The following is a 23127-nucleotide window of genomic DNA, read 5'->3' on the forward strand; positions in this document are numbered from 1 at the left end:
TAAACAGTATATTAATATGTCAACAGAATAAAGGACAAAAATCATATGATCACGTTAATGCAGAAAAAGCATTTGATAAAATTCAGCATTGCTTCCTGATAAAAACTCTCAACAAACTAGGAATAGAAAGAACATGACTCAAAATCATAAAGGCCATATATGACAAACCCACAGCTGACATCATGCTGAATGGGGAAAAGCTGAAAGCCTTTTCTCTAAAATCTGGAACAAGATGAGGATGCCTGCTTTCTCTGCTCTTACTCAACATAGTACTGGAAGTCCTAGCCAGAGAATCAGGCAAAAGAAAGAAATAAAAGGCATCCAAATTGGAAAAGAGGAAATCACATTTTTCCTCTTTTCCTGATGATAGGATCTTATATCTAGAAAAACCTAAAGACTGTACCAAAAAAACTTTTAGATGTGATAAATAAATTTAGTAAAGTTTCAGGATATAAAATTAACATACAAATTTAGTAATCTTGCTATACACCAATAACGAACTAGCTGAGAAAGCTATCAAGAAGGCAATACTATTTACAATAGCTACAAATAAAATAAAGTACCTCGGAATAAATTTAACCAAGGAAGTGAAATATTTCTACAAGGAAAACTATAAAACACTGATGAAAGTAATTGAGGAGGACACAAACAAATGGAAAAACATCCCATACTCATGGATCAGAAAAATGAATATTGTTAAAATGACTGTACTCCACAAGTCAATCTATAGGTTCAATGTAATTACTATGAAATTCCCAATGTCATTTTTCACAGAATTAGGAAAAAACAGTCCTAAAATTTGTATGGAACTAAAAAGAGCTCAAATAGCCAAAACAATCCTGAACAAAAAGAACAAAGCTGGAAGCAATCACACTACCTGACTTCAAAATATATTACAAGGCTATGTCAACCAAAACAGCATAGTAGTGATATAAAAGAGACACATTGACCAATGGAACAGAATAGAGTGTCCAGAAATCCACATATTTATTCCCAAATGATTTTCAATTAAGGTGCCGAAAACATACACTGGGGAAAGGACACCCTATCTAATAAATGGTGCTGGGAAAATTGGATCTCCATACGCAGAAGAATGAAACTGGGGCCCTGTCTCTCACCATTATATGAAAATCAATGCAAGATGGATTAAAGACTTAAACGTAAGACCTGAAACTGTAAAACTACTAGAAGAAAACATAGGGAAAACACTTTAAGACATCAGCCTAGGCAGCTAATTGTGAGGCTGAGGCAGCAGGATCACTTAAACCTAGGAATTTGAGGTTACAGTGAGCTATGATTGCACCACTGCACTCCAGCCTGGGCGACAGAGAAAAACCCTGTTTCTAAAAATTTTTTTTTTTTTTTTTTTTTGAGACAGAGTGTCGCTTTGTTGCCCTGGCTAGAATGAGTGCCATGGCGTCAGCCTAGCTCACAGCAACCTCAAACTCCTGGGCTTAAGCAATCCTACTGCCTCAGCCTCCCGAGTAGCTGGGACTACAGGCATGCGCCACCATGCCCGGCTAATTTTTTCTATATAGATTTTTAGTTGGCCGTATAATTTCTTTCTATTTTTAGTAGAGACGGGGTCTCGCTCTTGCTCAGGCTGGTCTTGAACTCCTGACCTCAAACGATCCACCCGCCTCGGCCTCCCAGAGTGCTAGGATTACAGGCGTGAGCCACCGCGCCCGGCCTGTTTCTAAAAAATTAAGGAAAAAAAAAAAAAAAAAAAAGTGGGCCAAATGCATGAAGATATTTCTCAAAAGAAGACATACAAATGGACAACAGGTATACATTTTTTAAAATGCTCAGCATCACTAATCTTCAAAGAAATGCAAAGCAAAACTATAATGAGATATCTTACCCCAGGTAAAATGGCTATTACCAAAAAGACAAAAAATAACATGCTAGTGAGAATGCAGAGAAAAGGCAACCCTTAAATTGTTGGGAATGTAAATTAGTATAACTACTATGGAAAACAGCATAGAAATTTCTCAAAAATTAAAAATAGAACTGTTAATACCACATGATCCAGCAATCCCACAACTGAATGTTTATACAAAGGAAAAGAAATTTGTATATCAAAGGGATGTCTGCACTCAGTTTATTGTGGGACTGTTCACAGTAGCAAAAATACTGAATCAACCTGTGTCCACTGATGAATGAATGGCTAAAGAAAATGTGGCATATATACACTATATAATACTATTTGGCCATAAAAAAGAATGAAATAATGTCATTTGCAGCAGTAACTGGGGTCATTATGATAAGTGAAATAAGCCAGGCCCAGAAAGACAGATACCACATGTTCTCACTTATATATGGGAGCAAAAAAAGTTGATCCCATGAAGATAGAGAATAGAATGACAGATAACGGAGGCTGAGAATGGTGTGTGGGTGGCAAGGCAGGGATAATGAGTGGTTGGTTATTGGGTACAAACATATAGTTAGATAGAAGGAATAAACCCCAATATCTGATAACAGAGTAAGGGGACTTTAATTAGCAACAATGTATTATACATTTCAAAGTAGCTAGAAAAGAGGACTTGAAATGTTACCAACACATAGAAATGATAAATACTCAAGGTGATTGATTACCCAAATTTCCTGACTTGATCATTACACATTCTGTGCATATAACAAATACATGTACCTCATAAATATATAAACTATTTTGTATCAGTAATAAAAAATAAATGAAAGCATTGACTTAGTTCTAAAAAAACAAATTTGAGATCCGAAAAATGTAAAACCTTATCTATATTGAGGCAAAGATTACTCATAATAGATCCATATCTGCTTTCTATGTCATCTCATATTAAAAGAGTCCTGGCTAGTTTATAAGAACTGTTTACATAGGGATTGGTTGTCATGGAAACCTACCTTAAAACCTACTGTTGTGATCTATACTTGGTCTGAAGTGTATATATAAGTGGCTAAAAGTCCCTTGTGAGGCAGCAAAGCATCAAGACTCTGGGTGCTTTTCAATTCGGAGCTCTTAACAGATTTACCTATACAAACGGTGGATTTGTAAGTATGTTTTTCCCTTACTGAGTATTCAAGCTAGCTTTGCCCCAGTGCATGATAAGAATTGATAGGTACTAGAGTTCATCCGTGAAAGAAGAGAAATCAAAGGCTGAAGTTCTGAGGATGTGGTGGCATATGTACTTATAGCTCCTGATACCAGAATCTCCCACAGGTCCTTTTTTGATTTTACAGAACTGGAAGTGATTGCTATCATTTCTAATTACTCTTGTGTATGTATTTATTTATAATTCTCAGCCTGTAATTGGTTCTCCCGTACTTATGCAGAGGAGGGATGCAAAGCCAGTTGCCTGAACTTTAAGCAGTTGAAAAATTCTGGCATTGGCTGTAACTATTTCAACCTCAGTGGGTTTAGTAGAAGAATAGTGTCTGGTCTCAGTCTTTTTTTTTTTTTTTTTTTCTTTTACTATCTCCCTATTATCTCTTTGAGCCAAGTACTACAATTGTATCTTTTAACAAGGACTAATGTAGTAAAATAAAGAATAGAGTGGACACACCATCATAAGCATTTAGAATGACACGTGTCTGTAAAGCAAAAGTTTGAAACTCAAAGTTTGAACAATATCATTTTACCTTAGTTGAGGAAAAGTTGTGACTTGCTTCGAGGCCCTATATCTAAAGCTTATCTCCTGACATTTCCCACACACACCCACCAAGATTTCATCCAGAATCTTCTGAGGATCCTTGGGCCCATTTGAGAAAAAGGAAAAAGAAGTTAGAGGTAAATAAGGCTGTTACCTTCGCTTAACAGTTGATGTGTAGATACAATTATATGTACCTATTCTATCTTATATAATTGTTAAGTATTTCTAAGTTTTAAATTTTTAGTACAAATTAAATATTTATAAAATATACCTAAAGAATAAAAAATAATGAATAATACAAGGAACACCAGTATACGTAATGCCCAGTTTAAGAAAAAGAACATTACTGGTATCTAAACCAAATGCAATTCTTTTCCTTCCCCCACAGAAGAACCTATATTTTATGTTTATTCATGTTTGTAAGTTCCTTGATTTTCTTATAGTATTCAGTGCATATATTGTAATCCTAATAATTTGTTGTTTGGTTTTACAAAGCTGATGGGGAAAAGGGAATATGAGTTTATTTTTCTTTTATTCTTAACATTATACTTGGAGCAGGACAGGTCTCAAATTGGGTTCCCCTACTGAGGGGACCCCAGCTTTATCTCTGATCCCTTACATCCCCACAAGGTCATGAAAATTGCAATTCTCATTCCTCAGGTTCAGTAAATACCCCCAGGGTAAAAACTGGCTTCAGGGCTCTTCCTACCCACCTCACAGGGTTTTCTCCCACTTTTACTTTGTTTTTGACCTCTTGTTATTATTAATATTTACTTGCTTAAAAAGTTCATCAATGTAGTTAAAAATATTTTGTTTTCAGTGGGAGGCAGTTGGGGGATCAAAAATTACCTATCCGGTACCATGTACACTACTCAAGCAATGGGTGTGCTAAAAGCCCTGGCTTCACCACTGTTCAATTCATCCATGTAACAAAAAACACTTGTATTCCCTAATTGTATCGAAATTTAAAAATATATATTTTGTTTTCATATTATATGTATCATGTTTAGCTGTTTTTATCTAAATACTCTTTCAGGGAACTTGGCTATACTTCTGGAAATGGAAGAATCTAGTTAAGTTTTTAGTTTTAAAACATTCATGCTGTATTCCTGTGCTCTCTTTTCATATGCACAGAGCTATATGGTCCTGGAAGAAACTCATTTTGATTGGCAGTTACCTTTTCACTTAATTTTTGGGGACAGTCTCTTTTTAAATGACTGCATAGTAATTTGACAAATGTATGTAAACAGCTGATTACTTGATTCTTCTCATTGGAATGCACCTGAGTATGAAGTTATATAAATACATTTAAGAATTAAATTATAGTTTTGTTTAGAGTTTCTGTTTGTTTGTGTTTACATGTATGTATATGTTTTCTACTAGACTGCAGCACTGAATAAAGATTCCAGCCAGAATTTCTTGAAATTGTTTAATGGATATGTTTACAGTGGTGTGGAAACCTTGGGGAAGGAGCTCTTCATGTACTTCGGGCCAAAAGCTTTACGGTAAGATAAACTTGTACATCTTATCTCTCTGTGTTTCAAGATGTGTAGGCGGCATTTCTTGGAGTTTGCCAGGTGTCACATCCAATCATGTAGAAGTACTTTATTTTTAAGAGAGCTCTAATATAAGAGGTTGCAATTCTATCATGGCAAGCAACAAGCAGAAGAATAAACTGTGATGTCATGGTTACTTGGAGGTAGTCAATTTATTTCTCTTTAAAAAATTGATAGGCTAGCAGGGCTTCCCAAGATGTATTAGAGCAACACATCTTTGTTTTGCTATTCCCCAAACTCCCTGCACAGCTAGTCTCCCCTCTTGTTTTCACTCAATGTTTATTGTATTCAGTGTCATCAGTTACTTTGTATTTGTGACAGGGCCTCCTTTGATTTAAATGTATCAGTAGATTTTTAAAATATTTTTCTGTCTTCTTTCTCTGAAGCCTTGAATAGATTTGGAAACTTACAGAATTTCAAAACTTATAGAATTTCACAATTCCTGTGGAAATTTGTGGCTAATATATTGTCAAAGAAAGACAAGCTATCTACTACCTTGGTTGACTTAATGATAAAAATGTCAAAATTTATGTAATTGCCATGCATGATCACATATTTAATTTTTGCAAGAAAATCAGTTAATATGTCTATTGAATCTCAGTCTGTCTTTTCTGAGTTTAGCCTATGCTTTTGCAAACTATGTAGATTGGTACTGCTTCCTTGAATCTTTTTTAGTGTTTCTTTAAGGTGTTGAACTGTTATCACCTTCTTCGAAGAAAGGACTATTTCTGGACCCTGTGTTTCTAACTGAAGGTGAATAATGATCACAAAGAGATGATACAACTATATGATTGTTATTTATTGCATCTCGTCTACCACGTGTTTAGAGTAATTCAGGGTTTATGTAATCGCTTTTTCTTTGAGATGTTCTCTCTTCATTGTCAGCAGCTGCTGTTATTGGACAACATTGTCACTTCATGGTTTTTCTTAGTCTGGAATTGATAACATCAGCATATGTCTACTGGTTCATGCAGTAATGACATACTGCAGGTTACATTATTGCTGTAGTAGATTGATGTGATTGAAAACTCATAGCTCTGGACAGAATAGTACACAATGGAATCTATGCACAATAGTTAAAAACACTGATATGTTATTGAATCTTTGATTTTTTTTTTTTTTTTTTTGAGACAGAGTCTCACTCTGTTGCCCAGGCTAGAGTGAGTGCCGTGGCGTCAGCCTAGCTCACAGCAACCTCAAACTCCTGGGCTTAAGCGATCTTACTGCCTCAGCCTCCCGAGTAGCTGGGACTACAGGCATGCGCCACCATGCCCGGCTAATTTTTTTTTTTTTTGTATCTATATTTTAGTTGTCCATATAATTTCTTTCTATTTTTAGTAGAGACGGGGGGGGGGGTCTCGCTCTTGCTCAGGCTGGTCTCGAACTCCTGACCTTGAGCGATCCACCCGCCTCGGGCTCCCAGAGTGCTAGGATTACAGGCGTGAGCCACCGCGCCCGGCCTGAATCTTTGATGTTAAGTGCAGATTTATTTATGTGGAACGAGAAGAAGGTTTTTACCAAGTGTTCTCCATCAGACTATTAAGGGGGGAGCCATTTCTCAGTATAGGGCTGTCAGTATTCCATGAAGTTCTAAACAAGGGCAATGACTTCTTTAAACTACGTGAACTACTACCATCCCTGAAGAGTACCTATCTCAGTATATGGCTAGGGAAAAATTCAGTGACTTGCTTCCTTTCAATTTCTTGCAGCCTTAACAACTATCAGAGGTAGCAATTCAAGATCAATGGGCAGATCTGTGTTAGAATCTGAACTCAGCAACCTAAAATCAACTGTGTCCCCTTTCACAATGTAACATTAAGTTCAAAAAATGCATCCCCAACCTCTGCTTCTTTGTGGAATGGATGACTCTGTCAAAGAAATGTGATCTTTTTGTGAGACTGCAGGTCTGTGAAGGTGAGATAGAAATGCAGTCTTCATTTTTAACTTCTGATTCCTACCCACCAGGCTTGTCTGCATTTTAGAGAGCATATAGCAGGAAACATGCTTAAAAACTGCTTACAGTTTTCCCTTAATACCTAGCTTTTCAGAATCAAAATTGCCCACAGGTTTTTTTCATAGTGCATGTGGATCTCAGGGAAGGCCATGACTTCTGGGATTCCTTTGTTTATGGAAGTAGAATACAGACATAGAGAGAATCTACCATATAGAAATCCACATTTCAGAAAGTTACAAATTAGAGAGTGATTATTTATTTGTTACTTACTAAATGAGGTAGCCAGGTGCTTAAGTGCTTGTAATAGTGCCATAGAATACTCAAAGTTATTTGATATACATTTATTTTTGTAGTGTTATGTATGATTAATACCTACACTACTTCTGAACACTTTAGAGTAGCTCTTCAACTAAAATGAGACAAAAATCATTTTTAATTTTTGGTTATAAATGTAATAAATACTCATTAGAGTAAACTGAGGAATAAGGAAAAAAAGTATAAAATAAGAATTCTCAATCCCACTGCCAAATATAATCATTATTGACTTTGGATGCATACATTGCCAGTGCAGGCAAAACACATGTTGAAATTTGATCTCTGGCAGAAACTAATCCATTCCCCCAGGAACTAAGCCAGTCTTGCCAGAGTGAGAAGTCACTACCATGGGGATGGAACTAAACCATTCAGGAAGGATCTGCCCACGACCCAAACACCTCCCACATGGTCCCACCTCCAACACTGGAGATCAAATTTCAACGTGTGTTTAAATTGGTGGAGACAAACTAACTGTATCCAAACCACAGCACCTACTGATTGATTAGCATGTTCCCCATTTTTCACTCTAATTACTCTACAGTTAAATATTATTGAGCACGTATCTTTTGCCATTTTGATATTTTCATAGGATAAGTTTCTAGATGTGGATTTGCTGGATGTTTCCCTAATGACTAATGATATCTGATACAATGTGGTTAATTGTCATTTGTATATTTCATAGAGTAGAGTGTATATTTATATTAATTTCTTTTTCCTTTGTATTAGATATGTTTTCATATTATTGAGCCACAACTATTCTTTATATATTCTAGATGGAAACCCTTTATCAGATATGTGTTTTACAGGTATTTTCTGCCAATCTGTGGCTTATGCAATCAAAAACTTTCAGGTTTTGTTTTTTTTTTTTTTTTTTTTTTTTTTTTTTTTTGTTGAGACAGAGTCTCACTTTGTTGCCCAGGCTAGAGTGAGTGCCGTGGCGTCAGCTTAGCTCACAGCAACCTCAGACTCCTGGGCTTAAGCGATCCTACTGCCTCAGCCTCCCGAGTAGCTGGGACTACAGGCATGCGCCACTATGCCCGGCTAATTTTTTATATATAGATTTTTAGTTGTCCATATAATGTCTTTCTATTTTTTAGTAGAGACGGGGTCTCGCTCTTGCTCAGGCTGGTCTCGAACTCCTGACCTCGAGCGATCCACCCGCCTCGGCCTCCCAGAGTGCTAGGATTACAGGCGTGAGCCACCGCGCCCGGCCAAAAAAAAACTTTCAGTTTTGATGAATTCTAATTTATCAAATTTTTCTTGTATGGCTCATGCTTTTTGTGACTAGTTGAGGAAATGTTCGCCTAGTGCAAATTCATTAAAATTTTCTTCTTTGTTTTCTTCTGGAAGTGTTACTGTCTTAGCTCTTATGTTTAAGATTATAATACATTTTGAGTTAATTTTTGCACATGGTGCCAGGCAAGAGTTGAAGGTCACTTTTTTTTTGCACGTGTATATCCAATTGTTCCAGTACCATTGTTGAAGAGATTATTCTTTCTCCATTGAATTTCCTTGCAATTTTGTTGGAAATTAGTTGACTATATATGTATGAGTCTATTTCTGAACTCTACATGTTCTTTGATTTGTGTGTCTATCTTTCCATCAATAATACATTGTCTTGATTAAAATAGCTTTAAAGTAAGTTTAAATTAGGTACTATGACTCCTCTGACTTTATTTTTTTTTAATTGTTTTTCCTATTATAGTTCTTTTGCCTTTCCACATATTAGTCTCAGCTTGTTGATTTCTACAAAATACTTTGTGGGATTTTGATGGCCTTATGTTGAATCTATAGATCAACTAGGTGATAATTCACATGTTAACAATATTGTCTTCTACTCCATGAACACAATATATATCTATATTTATTTAGTTGTCTTTTATTTATTTATTATTTTTTAATTTTCAGATTCAGACATATAAGTAAGTGGATTTTTTATGCTATTATAAAGGGTATTCTTTTTTTATTTGAATTTCTCATTGTTCATTGCTAGTGTATTGGAATATAATTATTGTGTGTGTATTGACCTTGTATCCTACAACCTTGTTAAATTCAATTATTAGTTCTAGTACCTCTTTTTTTTTTTGCACATTGTATTATTTTCTATATAGACAGTCATGTTATCTATAAATTGAAGCAATTTTATTTCTTCTTTTCCAATTTGTATGCCTTTTATTTCTCTTTCTTGCCTTATTGTACTGGCTAAGGACACCAGTATGATATTGAGTAGAAGTAGTGAGAGCAGATAGCTCTGTCTTGTTCTCCATGTTAGCTTTACTTTTTTGGTAGATGCCCTTTTATTAAATTGAAAAGGTTCCCTTTTATTCCTAATTTGTTGAGAATGTATACATGAATGAGTATTAATTTTTTTCAAGTATTTTTCTACATCTATTGAGATCATCATATTGCTTCTTTATTTGTTTATATGGTGAATTATACTGATTGAGTTTCAAATTTTGAATGAGCTTTGCATTCCTAGGATATGCTTTACTTTGTCGTGATGCATTATCCTTTCTATCTGATGCTGAATATGATTTGCTAATATTTAGGATTTTTACATTTGTCTTAATGAGAGATACTGGATTTAGAGAGAGATAGTTTTATATTCCTATTAGTGTCTTTGTCTAATTTTGGTAGCAGGGTAATCCTGGCCTTCACATGAGTGGAAATTTTTTCCTTCTGATTTTCTAGAAGAGTTTGTATAGATTTGGTATTGGTACAATATCACCTGAAGTATCTGGATTCCCAGGAAGAGAAGAGAGAGAGAATAAAACAAGAATTTTTTTGGTAATACCAACAAAGCAAAGGCAAACAGAAGACATTTTTAAAGAAGTCATGGCCAAGAATTGTATAGTATTAATAAAGCTGTGAAACAAGATCAAATGTTCTAACATACCTGTAACTGGAATCCCAGAAGAAAAAACAACAACAGGGCAGGAGACATTTTGGAGTTAAATGACCAAGAATTTTCTAAACAAAGCATGATCCAAGAAGCTTAAAGAACCTTAAATAAAAACAAATATCCCTCACACATGCCTAGCAAATGTGCTAAAAACCAAAGATATAGAGAAAATGCTGGAAGCAACCAGAGAAAAAGAAACATTATATACAAAGGAACATTTTATACAAAGGAAAGTTTTAAAATATATTAAACTTCTCATCAGAAAGTATACAAGACAGAAGACAACAGAGCAACATCTTTAAATTCTGAAGGTAGCCTGGAAGAGTGTGGCTGATGTTTAAAATAAGATCAGAGCTTATTTATTAATTTATTTTAGGAAGCTGTTTCTAACTAGAGGAAGTTTCATACTGTCAATTCAATTTTTAGTTTGATCATAATTTTTATATTATAACTTTGGTTGCAAATGACAGAAGCTCAACTCAAGCAAGTTCAGTAACTATTACATTAATAAGAATACGGGATGTCTTATGAAACCTGGAGATAATACAGGTGAGCTTCAAAGAGAACTAGATGTACAGACAAAAAGCTATTAGGACTCTCTTCATTTCATGACTCTTCTCCTCACTGAAATCTGCTACAGTCTCTGCAGATGCAGACAGGCCTCCCTTGGCTTCTCCGGTGCCCATGTTGGGAAGCATTTCCATAGACAGCTTCCATATTTGATCTCTTAATACTAAGTAAAGACTGATCTCTCTGTGTCCTAAATCCTTAAATTCATCAGGAAAACTAATGAATCCAACTTGGATACTGATGGATCCAGCTTGAGACAGTTGTCCATTCCTAAATCAGCTACATCAAAGGCACAGGATCTGAGGAAGGAACAGAGACTAGTGCAGGTTGGACCTAATGCCCACCCTGGGACCAGGCAGCTGGGCTTGGCAGGCAGACTTATGTTATGCAGAGTGAATGGTTTCGGGTTACATTTTGGTTTGGAGTTAGAAAGACCTTGAGGAGGATCAAGATAGAAATAAGGACCTAATAAAATGTTTCTAAACTAGTTATAAGGAATCTTGAAAAGCAAGTGAAACACTCAAAATCTCTTTCCTGAATGTAATATGTGCCTACGTCATAGTCTATAAAAAATCAGTATGTCAATTGTTATAACAATAGATGTTTACCGTGCCTGAAAAATTTTCATGACACTGATATATTTTTGGTAATTTACGATAAAAGGTACCTAACAAATACTCAAAATTTCTTGGTTTATTGGGGCTCAATTATAATATTTAGCTATTTAAAAAAATAAAATAGCTAGTTATTTTTATGTACATTTTTCTCTAAATTGAATAGATTTATAAGACAAAGGCATGTACTCATTTGATTTAGGGTTCTTATTGGGGCTACTCCTGCATTTGAATTGGGTCTTAACCTTTGAGATTTTTGATGTGGATGTGGTTTCATTATAGAAAGTGATTTAGAATCCATTTTATGAGCCATGCAGCTGAAAAGATTTTAGATATGATGGCTTCTAGGCATGACAGTTGTACACCTTTCACTGGGGTTGAACCTCCATAAGCTAAATTATGGAGTACTTACAGGCACACATTTTTCCTGTCAAGAACTATGGGGCATGTAAATGCATTTATGATTGATAGTAGGGCACACAGAGTTTAAAACCCACATTTTTAAAGTTATACTGGTTAACCTTGTACAATACTATAACATGGTGCTTTGGAATTAGAAGCACAGAGCAGTAACATTTGCTGCCAAAAGAGCCATATTTATTAACTCAACAAAGTTATAAGGAGAAAGATTTGAAAGGCAGAATACAGTATTTCATCTTGAGAATCATTTTTGATCTTCATCACCGGTCTCACAGAACCATTTTTTTTTTTTTTTACTGGACATGCTAATCAATCCTATAAAATTTGAAAGGTTATGAATTTTTCATCACTGCATTGTGGCTTTAAAGTTAACTGTAAATATTTATAAATCTTGTCTTCCCAATACATATGAAGGTAAAAGAAAACGAAAAGAACTGAAGACAATAGCATTTTGACGTATTCTCTCTCTCCCTCTTTTTCTTTTTTCTTCTTTTTTGGGTACATGAGATTTCGCAAAAAATTGTTCCAGCAGGAGTGAAGAAAAGAGTATCTTAAACTGTAGATATTATTGTGCAACAGGCAAACATTTCCCATCCGTTGTAGCTAGAAATAAGGAATTTGAATGTTAGTAGCTTTGTAGAATTCATGAAAACACAAACTATAGGCAATTTAAACTTAGCCTTATCTCATCCCAAGCCTTTGAATCTGAGAAAATGTCGAGAGATGCTAGACTGTTCTGTGAATAAAAGATACTTCATCTGACAAGAAAAGAAGAGGCAGGGTTATATTTTCTTGGGCTTATTGTCAAGGTCTTATTATTTCCCTGAGAAGTTATTTGTGAGTTAAAAAACTGATTGTCATATCATCTAGCTTTGTAAGAATACAAAGCCATCACAGAAAAATATATAATAATATTAGCTACCATTTTTTGGCCATTAAAAGTACCTGTCCTGGTTAATATTTGTTTGCTTATAATCCAGAAAAGTGAAGTAAAGGGAAAAAATTCTATGTATGATATACTTTCTGCCACTCAAAAAAGGGTTTGATTTTGTTTCAGGATTCATTTTGGAATGAAAGGCTCCGTCATGATTAATCCACTTGACTATAAAAATAGAAATGGAGTTTCTCCTGGTTTTGAAATACAGCTTACCAAAGATTTGATTTGTTTCTTTGACTCATCAGTAGAACTAAGGTAAAAGATAAAATGAAAGCACTTCAGTTGCAAAACTGCAGAGCTTGTTTGGGGATGTCATGTGTATTAATTAATGAATAAATGAATGAAAACTCATTTTAAAGGAGCCTTCAAATAATATCATTTGTTAAGATCTTCATTGTTTGCCTGTACAACTCTTATACCCTGATTAACATAAAGTGTTTATATTTATACCAAAGCTCATTTTAAGTGACACTTTGGGAAACTGTAGCCAGACTTATGATTAATGTGTTTTATATTTCTTTCTATAGAAACTCAATGGAGAGCCAACAGAGAATCAGAATGATGGAAGAATTAGATATATGTTCACCTAAATTTAGTTTCTCAAGAGCAGAAAGTGAAGTTAAAAAGCAGAAAGGTCGGATGCTGTGTGATGTGTTAATGGATCAGAAAGTGTTGCCTGGGGTGGGGAACATCATCAGAAACGAAGCGCTCTTTGACAGCGGTCTCCACCCAGCTGCTAAAGTAGGTTATAAGTATTTTTTTAATTATTTCTCTATTTTTTAGTCCTGTGAAGGGACCAGTGTGGAGCTCTTTAGTCTGAGTTGTAGTAGCGCATTCTTCTGAGGCTTCAGATGTCCTTCTTCCTGTCCTTGCTTCATGTTAACTTCTCGGTGCATCCAACTCCGGTCACCCTGCTTAAAACTGCAGTGTGCATCCCCTCCTGCCGTCCCACGCTGCACGGCCCCAGCCTTCCTCAACCTGCTTCGCTTTGTATTTTCTCCATACCATTGATCGCTTTTAGACATAACATAATATTTATTTATTATATTTATTAAAATCTGTCCCCGCCTGTTAGAATGCAATCTCTGAAGAGCACAAGGTATCTGTTTTTGAACTCCCACATACAAAAAATTGGCCCTCTGTGTATGCGGGTTTCACATCCTGTGAATATTGTATTTCCAGTCCTTGTCTGATTGAAAAAAAATCCACGTATAAGTGGACTGAAGCAGTTCAAACCCATGTTGTTGAAGAGTCAACTGTACATATACATATTCATACACGAACAACAAGGGTAAGACATCAGACAGAATTTCTTCTGGAGAAAGCACATGTGACAAATAATAATTAATTCTGCAAGGGTAACACTGAGATTTATGCTAGGCTTTGTCACAAAAAAAATTCTTCAGTAATGAATGTTTCTGAGTTATTCCATGTATTAATAAGTACTTTGATATTAATGCTTGTATATAAATTCATATCTCTTTAAAGCTGATACTGACCTTGATGGGCATCTACTCCTGAGCCTGTTAACTATTACTAGCCTACTGTTGACTAAAAGCCTTACTGATAACATAATGTCGATTACCACATATTTTGTATATGTGTCATATACTGTATTCTTACAATAAGGTAGGCTAGAGAAAAGAAAATGTTATTAACAAAATCACAAGGAAGAGAAAGTATATTTACTATTCATTAAGTGGAAGTGGATCATCATAAATGTCTTCATCCTCTTCATCATCACATTGAGTAGACTGGGGAAGAGGAGGGGCTGGTCTTGCTGTCTCAGGGGTAGCACAGATGGAAGAAAACCTGCTTACAAGTGCACCCTCACAGTTCAAACCCATGTTGTTCAAGGGTCAACTGTATTTTAAAGCAATTTACAGTTATCTTTAACAGAAGTGGCAAGTGGTATTTTTTTATAGTAATGAGTAAATTATGAAACTATGCTGAGTTGTTTTTTCATTTTAAGGTTTGTCAGTTAACAGATGAACAGACCCATCACCTTGTGAAAATGATACGTGATTTCAGCATTCTCTTTTACAGGGTAAGAGCAAACTTTTTCAACTATGTAAAATGTCAATGGTTTCCCTTTTAATTGCACCAAAAATGTTAAAGCTGTATATAGCCATCTAGTGGTAACAGTATAGAGGCACAATAAGGGAGAGTGACATTTTATGGGCATAATTAACATCTTGAAATTCCACATCCTAGGTCAGTTCAAATTTGTCTAACTATAATTATATCAAATTATCTTTATACTAAGTTGGGGAGCAGCAATGTTAGCATTTTACACACTCTTTTTCTATTTTTGGTTCTATAAATTATAGAAAGTCTAGAGAGATAGACTATAGTAATACTTTAGAATAAATGGACCTTAGTTCAGTCAGGTTTTGCCACTTACTATTTGTGTGGTTTAGATTATTTAGATAACTTTAAGTTTAGTTTCTTTGTCTGTGTAATGGGTTAATAATAGTTTTCTATCTACCACAAAGACAGTTTTAAGAATGAAGTAGGTACTTACATGTAAATTTTAAAAGTCGCACATTATATGCATGTATGGAGTTCAAGAAACATTTTATTTTTTAAACAAAGTATCATAAATATTTCATGTTTTTTCTCTACAGTCTATTTTCTGTATTCAAAATTCTTCTTATTTTTACGATGTTCAAAAAGGCAGGTATTATAGCATTTTTCATTAATTGGCCTAAAGTATTAATGAACCTCTTGTTTTACAGATTTGCCTTGAGTAACTGTGGCTATTTTTAAATCATATATGCTCACTTCTTCCAGAGAAAGGTGACTATAGAAAACTGCCCATTTTCTGCCAGATTAAACTGGGTATTGCAATACGTTGCTTAAATTAACATAAATTGTTTCTGCAATTTTCAGCTCTTACATAGTGAGCCATATTTCTCATCTTTTAAATTTTTACACTGCTCATGGAAACCCAAAATATTCTCTTTGTTGAAGCATTAAATGTGAGTAGAATAAAACCGACAGAAAATATCAAAATATCTTTTGAAAATAGAACTTATACCAAAATGGGGCATGTTCTCTGCTAGGGTGGTATCTAAACTTTTATTTTCTTTTTTAGTGAATCTCTAAAATTAAAAAAGAAAAATTGTCCTTCTTCAGGTCAACAAAGGTGCTCTTGCTAAATGTCCCCTAGAAATAAATTTTTTGGCTGATAAAACTGAACAGCTTCAGTGTTCTAAAAATAATCAGATTTAAAGCTAATCTCTTCTTGCTCTTATAACCACATAATTACATTTAATTAAAGAAAAACCTTAAAAGCATAAAAGACAATTTTAAATATAGAACTTTTTTTTATATCTCACTTAGATAAGAGGGTAAAGCTATGCAAAGTACAATTTTGAATACTAACAAGTTATAAAATAATGACTTGATTATTTCACACAAATCTTATTTGATAAATATTATTGAATCTTGTCAATACCTTTTTCTCAGATGAAAGAAAAGATTATATGGGCATATGTTCAAACATATGTAATTTTTAACATATTACTTTCAGAAATGACTTTGAAGAATTTGTCTTTGGCTCTTTAGCAACACGGTTTTGCAGATAACATTTTAATCTATTTTTATTTATTTATTTATTTTTTGTAGTGCCGTAAAGCAGGATCTCCTGTCTCTAAACACTACAAGGTTTACAAGCATCCTAATTGTGCTCATTGCCACTGCAAAATAACTGTGTGTCGCTTCGGGGAGAATAACAGAATGACATATTTCTGTCCTCACTGTCAAAAAGAAAATCCTCAACATGTTGACATTTGGTAAGATATCTGATTTAAAGAGATACCATTTGCCCCAATTATCTTATTAAAAGGCTAATAATCAGAGAATATAACTGAATAACTGTCAGGTTATTCATAAGAGAACATAACTCAAAAGTATTTGAACCATTAGAAGAAAATCGTATAAGTAACATCATCAAAGAACCAGAAGAGCCAAAGATGATTTATGAACCACTTCTGAATTCCGGTAGAAAATCTCTAGTTCAGGTGATAATATCTAGCCTTTAGCTTTAATCTAGTTTGTAAAGTGAGTACCAGGAGGTGTCAATAATTGGAAAAAATGCAGCTCTCCAAAAGTCTTTGCGTTATTTAGAAATAATGTTATGAAACATGACCAAAATCTTTTTACAGAATTTATGTCTTGTCGGTGAAACAACAGGCTACTTAATAAGCCCAATATGTGATGTGATTCTGCCATCTGCTGATTATGTCTCTTCCAGTTATACATTCTGGAACTGGGGAAATGACCACAGGATACGTTTGGGGACCCACTGTAAGAGGAACTTGAGTTAAAACTCCATTGATCACTTGACCTGACTCATGGACCACAGTGATATTTTGGATCTCCTGGAATTACTGTCAGTTCAGAGCCAGTGTCTAGTAATTCTCAAAAAATCTGATTATATTTCTTTTTCTCAATGTACAGTAGTTACCCTGCTAAAAGGCCATAGGTCCTTTGGGGAAGGCTGGGAGAAAAATTAACAGTATAAAGTAGCTGCATAGCAATATATGTGATTATAAGCCAAAATTACCAGTACAAACAAGCAGCACATGAAATGCTGTAAGAGTTTAGGGATATTAGAGGTTTATATATGCAAGAAGGTTGCGAAGAACTTATAAAGTGTCATTTGAAATTTACTTTAAAAAATTAGAATTTTGGTTAAATAAATGATAAAGCAAACTTTATTTAATTGGAGAAAAAGAGCATGGCTACAAAGCTTGAATCATTAATAAGCATGGCATGTTGGAAGGATGAGGAAAATACTGGCCACATCCAGTGAAGGCTCCAAGTTGTTGAATAGTCAAAGCTAGTTTTATAGGCAGGGTGAGATCAAAGAGTAGGAATCAGTAGTAGTCCTGGGAATGGTTAAGACCTTTAGGACTCCTAATTGATCCCTGCATAGTTAGGATAGAAAATGATGAGACTGAAAACATGTGTAAGAAGCTGGTGCAGAGTAATGGGCAAGACATGGTTACCAGGCCTGGGGTCAAGACACTGGATGGGTAACTTAATTAAAATGTTTAAAAAGGCAACAAGGGCCGGGCGCGGTGGCTCACGCCTGTAATCCTAGCACTCTGGGAGGCCGAGGTGGGCGGATCGTTTGAGCTCAGGAGTTCGAGACCAGCCTGAGCAAGAGCGAGACCCCACCTCTACTAAAAATAGAAAGAAATTATATGGACAGCTAAAAATATATATAGAAAAAATTAGCCGGGCATGGTGGCGCATGCCTGTAGTCCCAGCTACTCGGGAGGCTGAGGCAGGAGGATCGCTTGAGCCCAGGAGTTTGAGGTTGCTGTGAGCTAGGCTGATGCCATGGCACTCACTCTAGCCTGGGCAACAGAGCGAGACTCTGTCTCAAAAAAAAAAAAAAGGCAACAAGAACTGTGGCAGATTTGATATGTAGGACAATGCAAAAAAAAAAAAGCTTCAGAACCAAATAACTGACATTTTCACATTATGGATCTGGGAAAGCTGGGATGGAGTGGTGAAGACACACTGAGGGTTAGATACGTGAAGAGTGGACTATCCAGGAAGAGATGTCTCGGGGCCAGGGTGGGAGATGGTGGCTGGAGGGTTCTTAGCACAGTTGCTAGCTGAAGCATTCAAACCTTCTCAGTTCACTGAGAAAGAATAAAGAAATAAACCAAGTCTGAGCTTCAGGGAAACCTGTAACTAGAGCAGGAGAAGAGGTAAGCAAAGGAAACAAACAGATAGGATTGGAAATGGGAAGAGAAGCAGGACACTGCTGGGCTGTGCAGAAGCCCTGGGAGGAGGCAGGGGCCGTGGTGTCTGCAGGGCTGGGGCCACGGGGTGGAACGGTCGTGCACTGGAGGTGCTGCTTGGTTGTGAAAGAAGTTTCCATTCTATTCTGAGATCGCTCTGGCAACCGTTGGGGAGTATTGGCTTTGAGTGAGCTGGGAAGCCGCTGGGAGGTTTTGAACAGGGGGGTGGCGTGAACCAACTTGTGTTATATGAGGATTATTTGGGCTGCTGTCTGCAAAAGCGACTGTCGTGGAGCTGAAGCAGTAGCATCAGGGCCTCAGCAGTAATGCAGGTGGTAAATGATAGGGACGGGGAAGGGAATGGGGGTGGTAAAAAAAAAAAAAAAGTCAAATTTAGGATATTTTTGGAAGTGGAGGTAGGGTTAAGGCCTGAAACTTTTACGCAGTTGAGGGGGCCTTCTTTATGAAAAAGAATGAAAAGTTATGAATACAAAGTTAAGTTGCTAATGTGAATATTTAGAGCGAGAAACTACAACAAATTATAATTTTTTTAAACAGTATAAACATAGAAAAATAAGATGATATTAGTTCACTTCCTGACACAGCTGTGTCATTGTGTCCTCCCCTGTTTGGGCTGCACCTTCCTTGATTGCCTTTTCATATGACCACCAACAATATTATCACATTTTTTCTTACTACTATATTAGAAAATTGTCCTTTAGCTTCACAGTTGGTTGTTGATAGTGAAACATTTCTAACTTCTCCTATAATATTTTGCCTAATCATTATTTCTTGTCTGTGAGGAAGCCCTTAGAAGAGTGATTCTTAAAATTCACACCAGAATTTCCTGAAGGTCTTGTTAAAACACAGATTACTGGGCTGCACCCCCAGAGTTTCTGATTCAGTAGGTTTGGGGGGGCCTGAGAATCCACATGTCTGCCAAGTTCCCACATGAGGCCGAGGCCGCAGGCCTGAGGCCCTTTGAGAAGCCCGAGCCTTTGGTCTCCCTCAGCTGCCTCGGGTCTCCCACCTCTACCAGGTTGCTCCTGCGCTAGGGCCACGGCGGCGCAGCCTGGGTCGTAATGGCCCTTGAGCAAGGTGAGGTCTCTCTTGTTCTGATCTTTCGTATCAAGGTTAAAGACAGTGTCCTCCTGCTCCTTGAGGTCACCAGGGCACATTGTTCCCAGGCACGGAGCAGGTATGAGGTTGTACTGGCAACACATGGGCCTGGTCCCGAGCCCCAGGACGCGCCCACCGGCAGTCCTCTGAGCCTCCAGGATGAGGCCGGAGTTCCGGCTTCCGTTCTCCGTGCTCCCCACCCCAGTCTGCAGAGGAGAACACACCACGCCCTGGAAGTTAGTTAAGCTTCCTTCGCTGCATGGTAAATACGCCTCTGCTGCAAACTCGGCAGGATTTGCTGTTGGATTAGAAGTGGGATGTGAAGGAAAGATGCGACTTCTGTGTTTCGGCCAGATCAACTGAGTGATGCTGATGCCATTTACTGACATGATCCAAACTAGTAGAGTGGCAGATTGAGGATCGTGAATTTTATTTCTGTCAGTTTCCTGTGACTGCTGGCACAAATCACCTGAAACTTGGTAGTTTAAAGCAACAGAAATTTATTTGCTCAAGTTCTGGATGCCTGAAATTCGCAATCGGCTTCATTGGCCAAAATTAAGGTGTGGGCAGGGCTGTGCTCCCTCTGAAGGCTCTAGGAGAGAACTCTTCCTTTCCTCTTCCAGCTCTGGTGGCTGCCGACATTCCTATGAGTGGCTGTGTCACGCCAGTCTCTGTCTCTGTGATGACATCACCTTCTGCTTGTTATCAAATCTCCTTCTGCCTCTCTTTTATAAGGGCACTTGTGATTGGGGTAAGGGACCACTTGGATAATCCAGGATAATCTATGTCAAGATCCTAACTATATCTGCAAAGGCCTTCTTTCTTTATAAAGTAACATTTATAGGTTCCTGGGATTATGGCCTAATATCTTCGGGAGGCCATAATTCAGCCTCCCGCAACATATTCAGTTTGAGATTCCTGTTACATATCCAAGTGGAGATTGGAAAGAATTTATTAGTGGGTGATTGAGAAATGGAGCGGTCAGGAAAGAATGCTTCCAAGGCCCCCATATGTAACAATAAACATCCCCTTACGATTAGTGAATCTGTAGGACAGAAGAAGATGAAAGTAGTGAAATTGGAAGGTCATTTAAATTGTGCTTAATTATGAATAAATGCATCATGCTGCCTTTCAAAGCAACTTAGTAGAGGACAGGGATTAGGTCAAATAAACAAATTCTGTAGAAGGTCTGATGTTCCATAGGAATAAGGAATACTGAATGGCATTAAAAGTCAAGGTAAGTAAAGATAAAAAAATCATAATGAGATGTATCTTACTTTCAGATTTTCTTTTTCTTATGCTATTTATTATTTTACTGGACATGCCTGACTTTAAAAACTAGTATAATTTTATGTAAGGGACAAAATGTTATAGAAGACAAGGTTATCTTTGAAAGTCAAAGAACTCATGTTCTGAAATGTAAGGTACATAGCCTTTACCTGGAAGTGCTTTCTTCAGTATTAACGTTTGGAATCATGAAAGGAACCCATGGTACTGCCACAGTTCTTTAACCATGTGATGTGCTCTGCAGACGTACAGCTGGCCATTAGAGAACAGGACTGTATCAGAGCTTTATAAAGTCACTCTGTGTAACAATAAATGGTCAATGAAGAATTTCAGGTAGAGAATCATGATTTACATTTGTGGCCAAAAATCAGGGTTGGTTTTATTGTTTGCTTACTAATCTATTAATTACATATCCATCATGAAACAGTTTTACATGAAGGAAAATAACACAAGAATAAATATCTTTGTTCATCAATATAGATCAATGAACTGATATAGTGCTTAGTAGATACCATAGAGAAATTCCAGAATTTCTAGAGTTTTCTTTTTAAGGCACATCAAGTAAACGTAAACTTCCTCTACTCTTTTTTTTCCCCAGGATTTGGTTGAATAAAGATATTTTAATTTTGCTTTTTTAGTACTTAAAATATTATTTGAGAAATACTTCCTAGTATTATGTCAAATATTTTTAGTTTAAAAACCACACAATTCTTTGACTCTAAATAAAAACTTTTGTTATTTCTGACTTTAACAGCAATCGGTAGGGTCCAAGTAAAAACATTTTATTTTAAGATACAGTTATAAATTCTAAGCAATAATATACAGGTAGCATTGGAGTATTAATGGTCCTGTAATAGTTTCCAACCTAAGATGCTTCAGAACAAGGCAATAATAACAATGCTAATGACTAATTTTTAAAATTATTTTATAGCAAGCTACCAACTAGAAATACTATAATCAGTTGGACATCTAGCAGGGTGGATCATCTTATGGACACTGTGGCTCGGAAATCTGAAGAACAGTGGACGTGTGGGGTCTGTACACTAATAAATAATCCCTCTTCTAAGTCCTGTGATGCTTGCTTGACTTCAAGGCCTATTGGTAAGACTGAATTTTGATTTTGAGTTTGTTACATTTCTAAGAGGTTTAATTATACGAAGTCAGGTATATATCTTGTACCATCTTGATATTCCATAACCAAGTTAAATGCTTTCTTTCTGAAAAGTTTAAAGGCATTGCCAGCTTTTGCAGGTAAACCATGCTAATATTCTCTATTGAATATTTTTTTAAACAAGGAAGGAAAACATGCTTGTGCTAAAACAGTATGTGCCTTTGTATCTCAAAAAACAGAGATGATCACATCTGTTCTCTACTGTTTCTAATGAATTATTCAATAAAGCTTTGTTTTATGCAGATTTCAGCAACTTTCAAGTTTGTTATTCAGTCCAAGTGTGTCATAAATTGAAAGGGAGGATTTCTGTAAGAATATCTTTGCAGGTGGAATAGAAAAATGCTGAATTTTTTCTCTTCTTTATCCTTCCTACCCCTTGTTATTAAAATCTTTACCCAGACAATTGTACTGATTTCATTGAAATCCTTCAAAATAACTCTCTATAGCTCACGATTTCATGCGTTTAGAGAATGTAAAACCTCAGAGGAAACCTGTGATTAAGAACCATCTCATTGCTGCAGCTTCTATTGTGTTCTCAGAGGGTTATTTCTTTCTTCAATTAGAGATGAGAAAGTTCATTCTTGACTTATGGACCCCTACATTGTGCTCGCTGTCATATTGTGTTTTTTTTCTCTGGGCCAGAAAGGCAGGCATCACCCCTTGCACAGCTTTGCTGCTAGCAGAAGGGACCGCACCTCCTAGTTCTGTCCCGCAGAGCGCATGGAAAACCGCAATCTTAGGTTTCCACATTTATTTCAGCATTCTGAAATGCCTTTACGCATCTCGTTAACTATTTCATTGTTAATTTTCTGAGTATGAAAGACATATATCTTAACAACAATATAGAATATATCATAGTACAGATTCCAAAATCCTAGGATACTTTGTTGAGAC

General features: G+C 36.2%; 1 protein-coding gene across 1 annotated transcript in view; it reads left to right on the forward strand.

The window, feature by feature from the left end:
* The window catches only part of NEIL3 (nei like DNA glycosylase 3), a 39552-nt gene that overhangs the window by 7715 nt on the left and 8710 nt on the right, over positions 1-23127 (forward strand). The window contains exons 2-7 of the mRNA XM_069493453.1: positions 5010-5131; positions 13015-13149; positions 13422-13635; positions 14867-14941; positions 16525-16691; positions 21994-22163. Of these exons, the coding sequence (XP_069349554.1) occupies positions 5010-5131; positions 13015-13149; positions 13422-13635; positions 14867-14941; positions 16525-16691; positions 21994-22163 (883 nt within the window). The remainder of the gene's footprint in view (positions 1-5009; positions 5132-13014; positions 13150-13421; positions 13636-14866; positions 14942-16524; positions 16692-21993; positions 22164-23127) is intronic.

The sequence above is a fragment of the Eulemur rufifrons genome, chromosome 18, assembly GCF_041146395.1.
Source record: "Eulemur rufifrons isolate Redbay chromosome 18, OSU_ERuf_1, whole genome shotgun sequence".
Taxonomy (NCBI): Eukaryota; Metazoa; Chordata; class Mammalia; order Primates; family Lemuridae; genus Eulemur; species Eulemur rufifrons.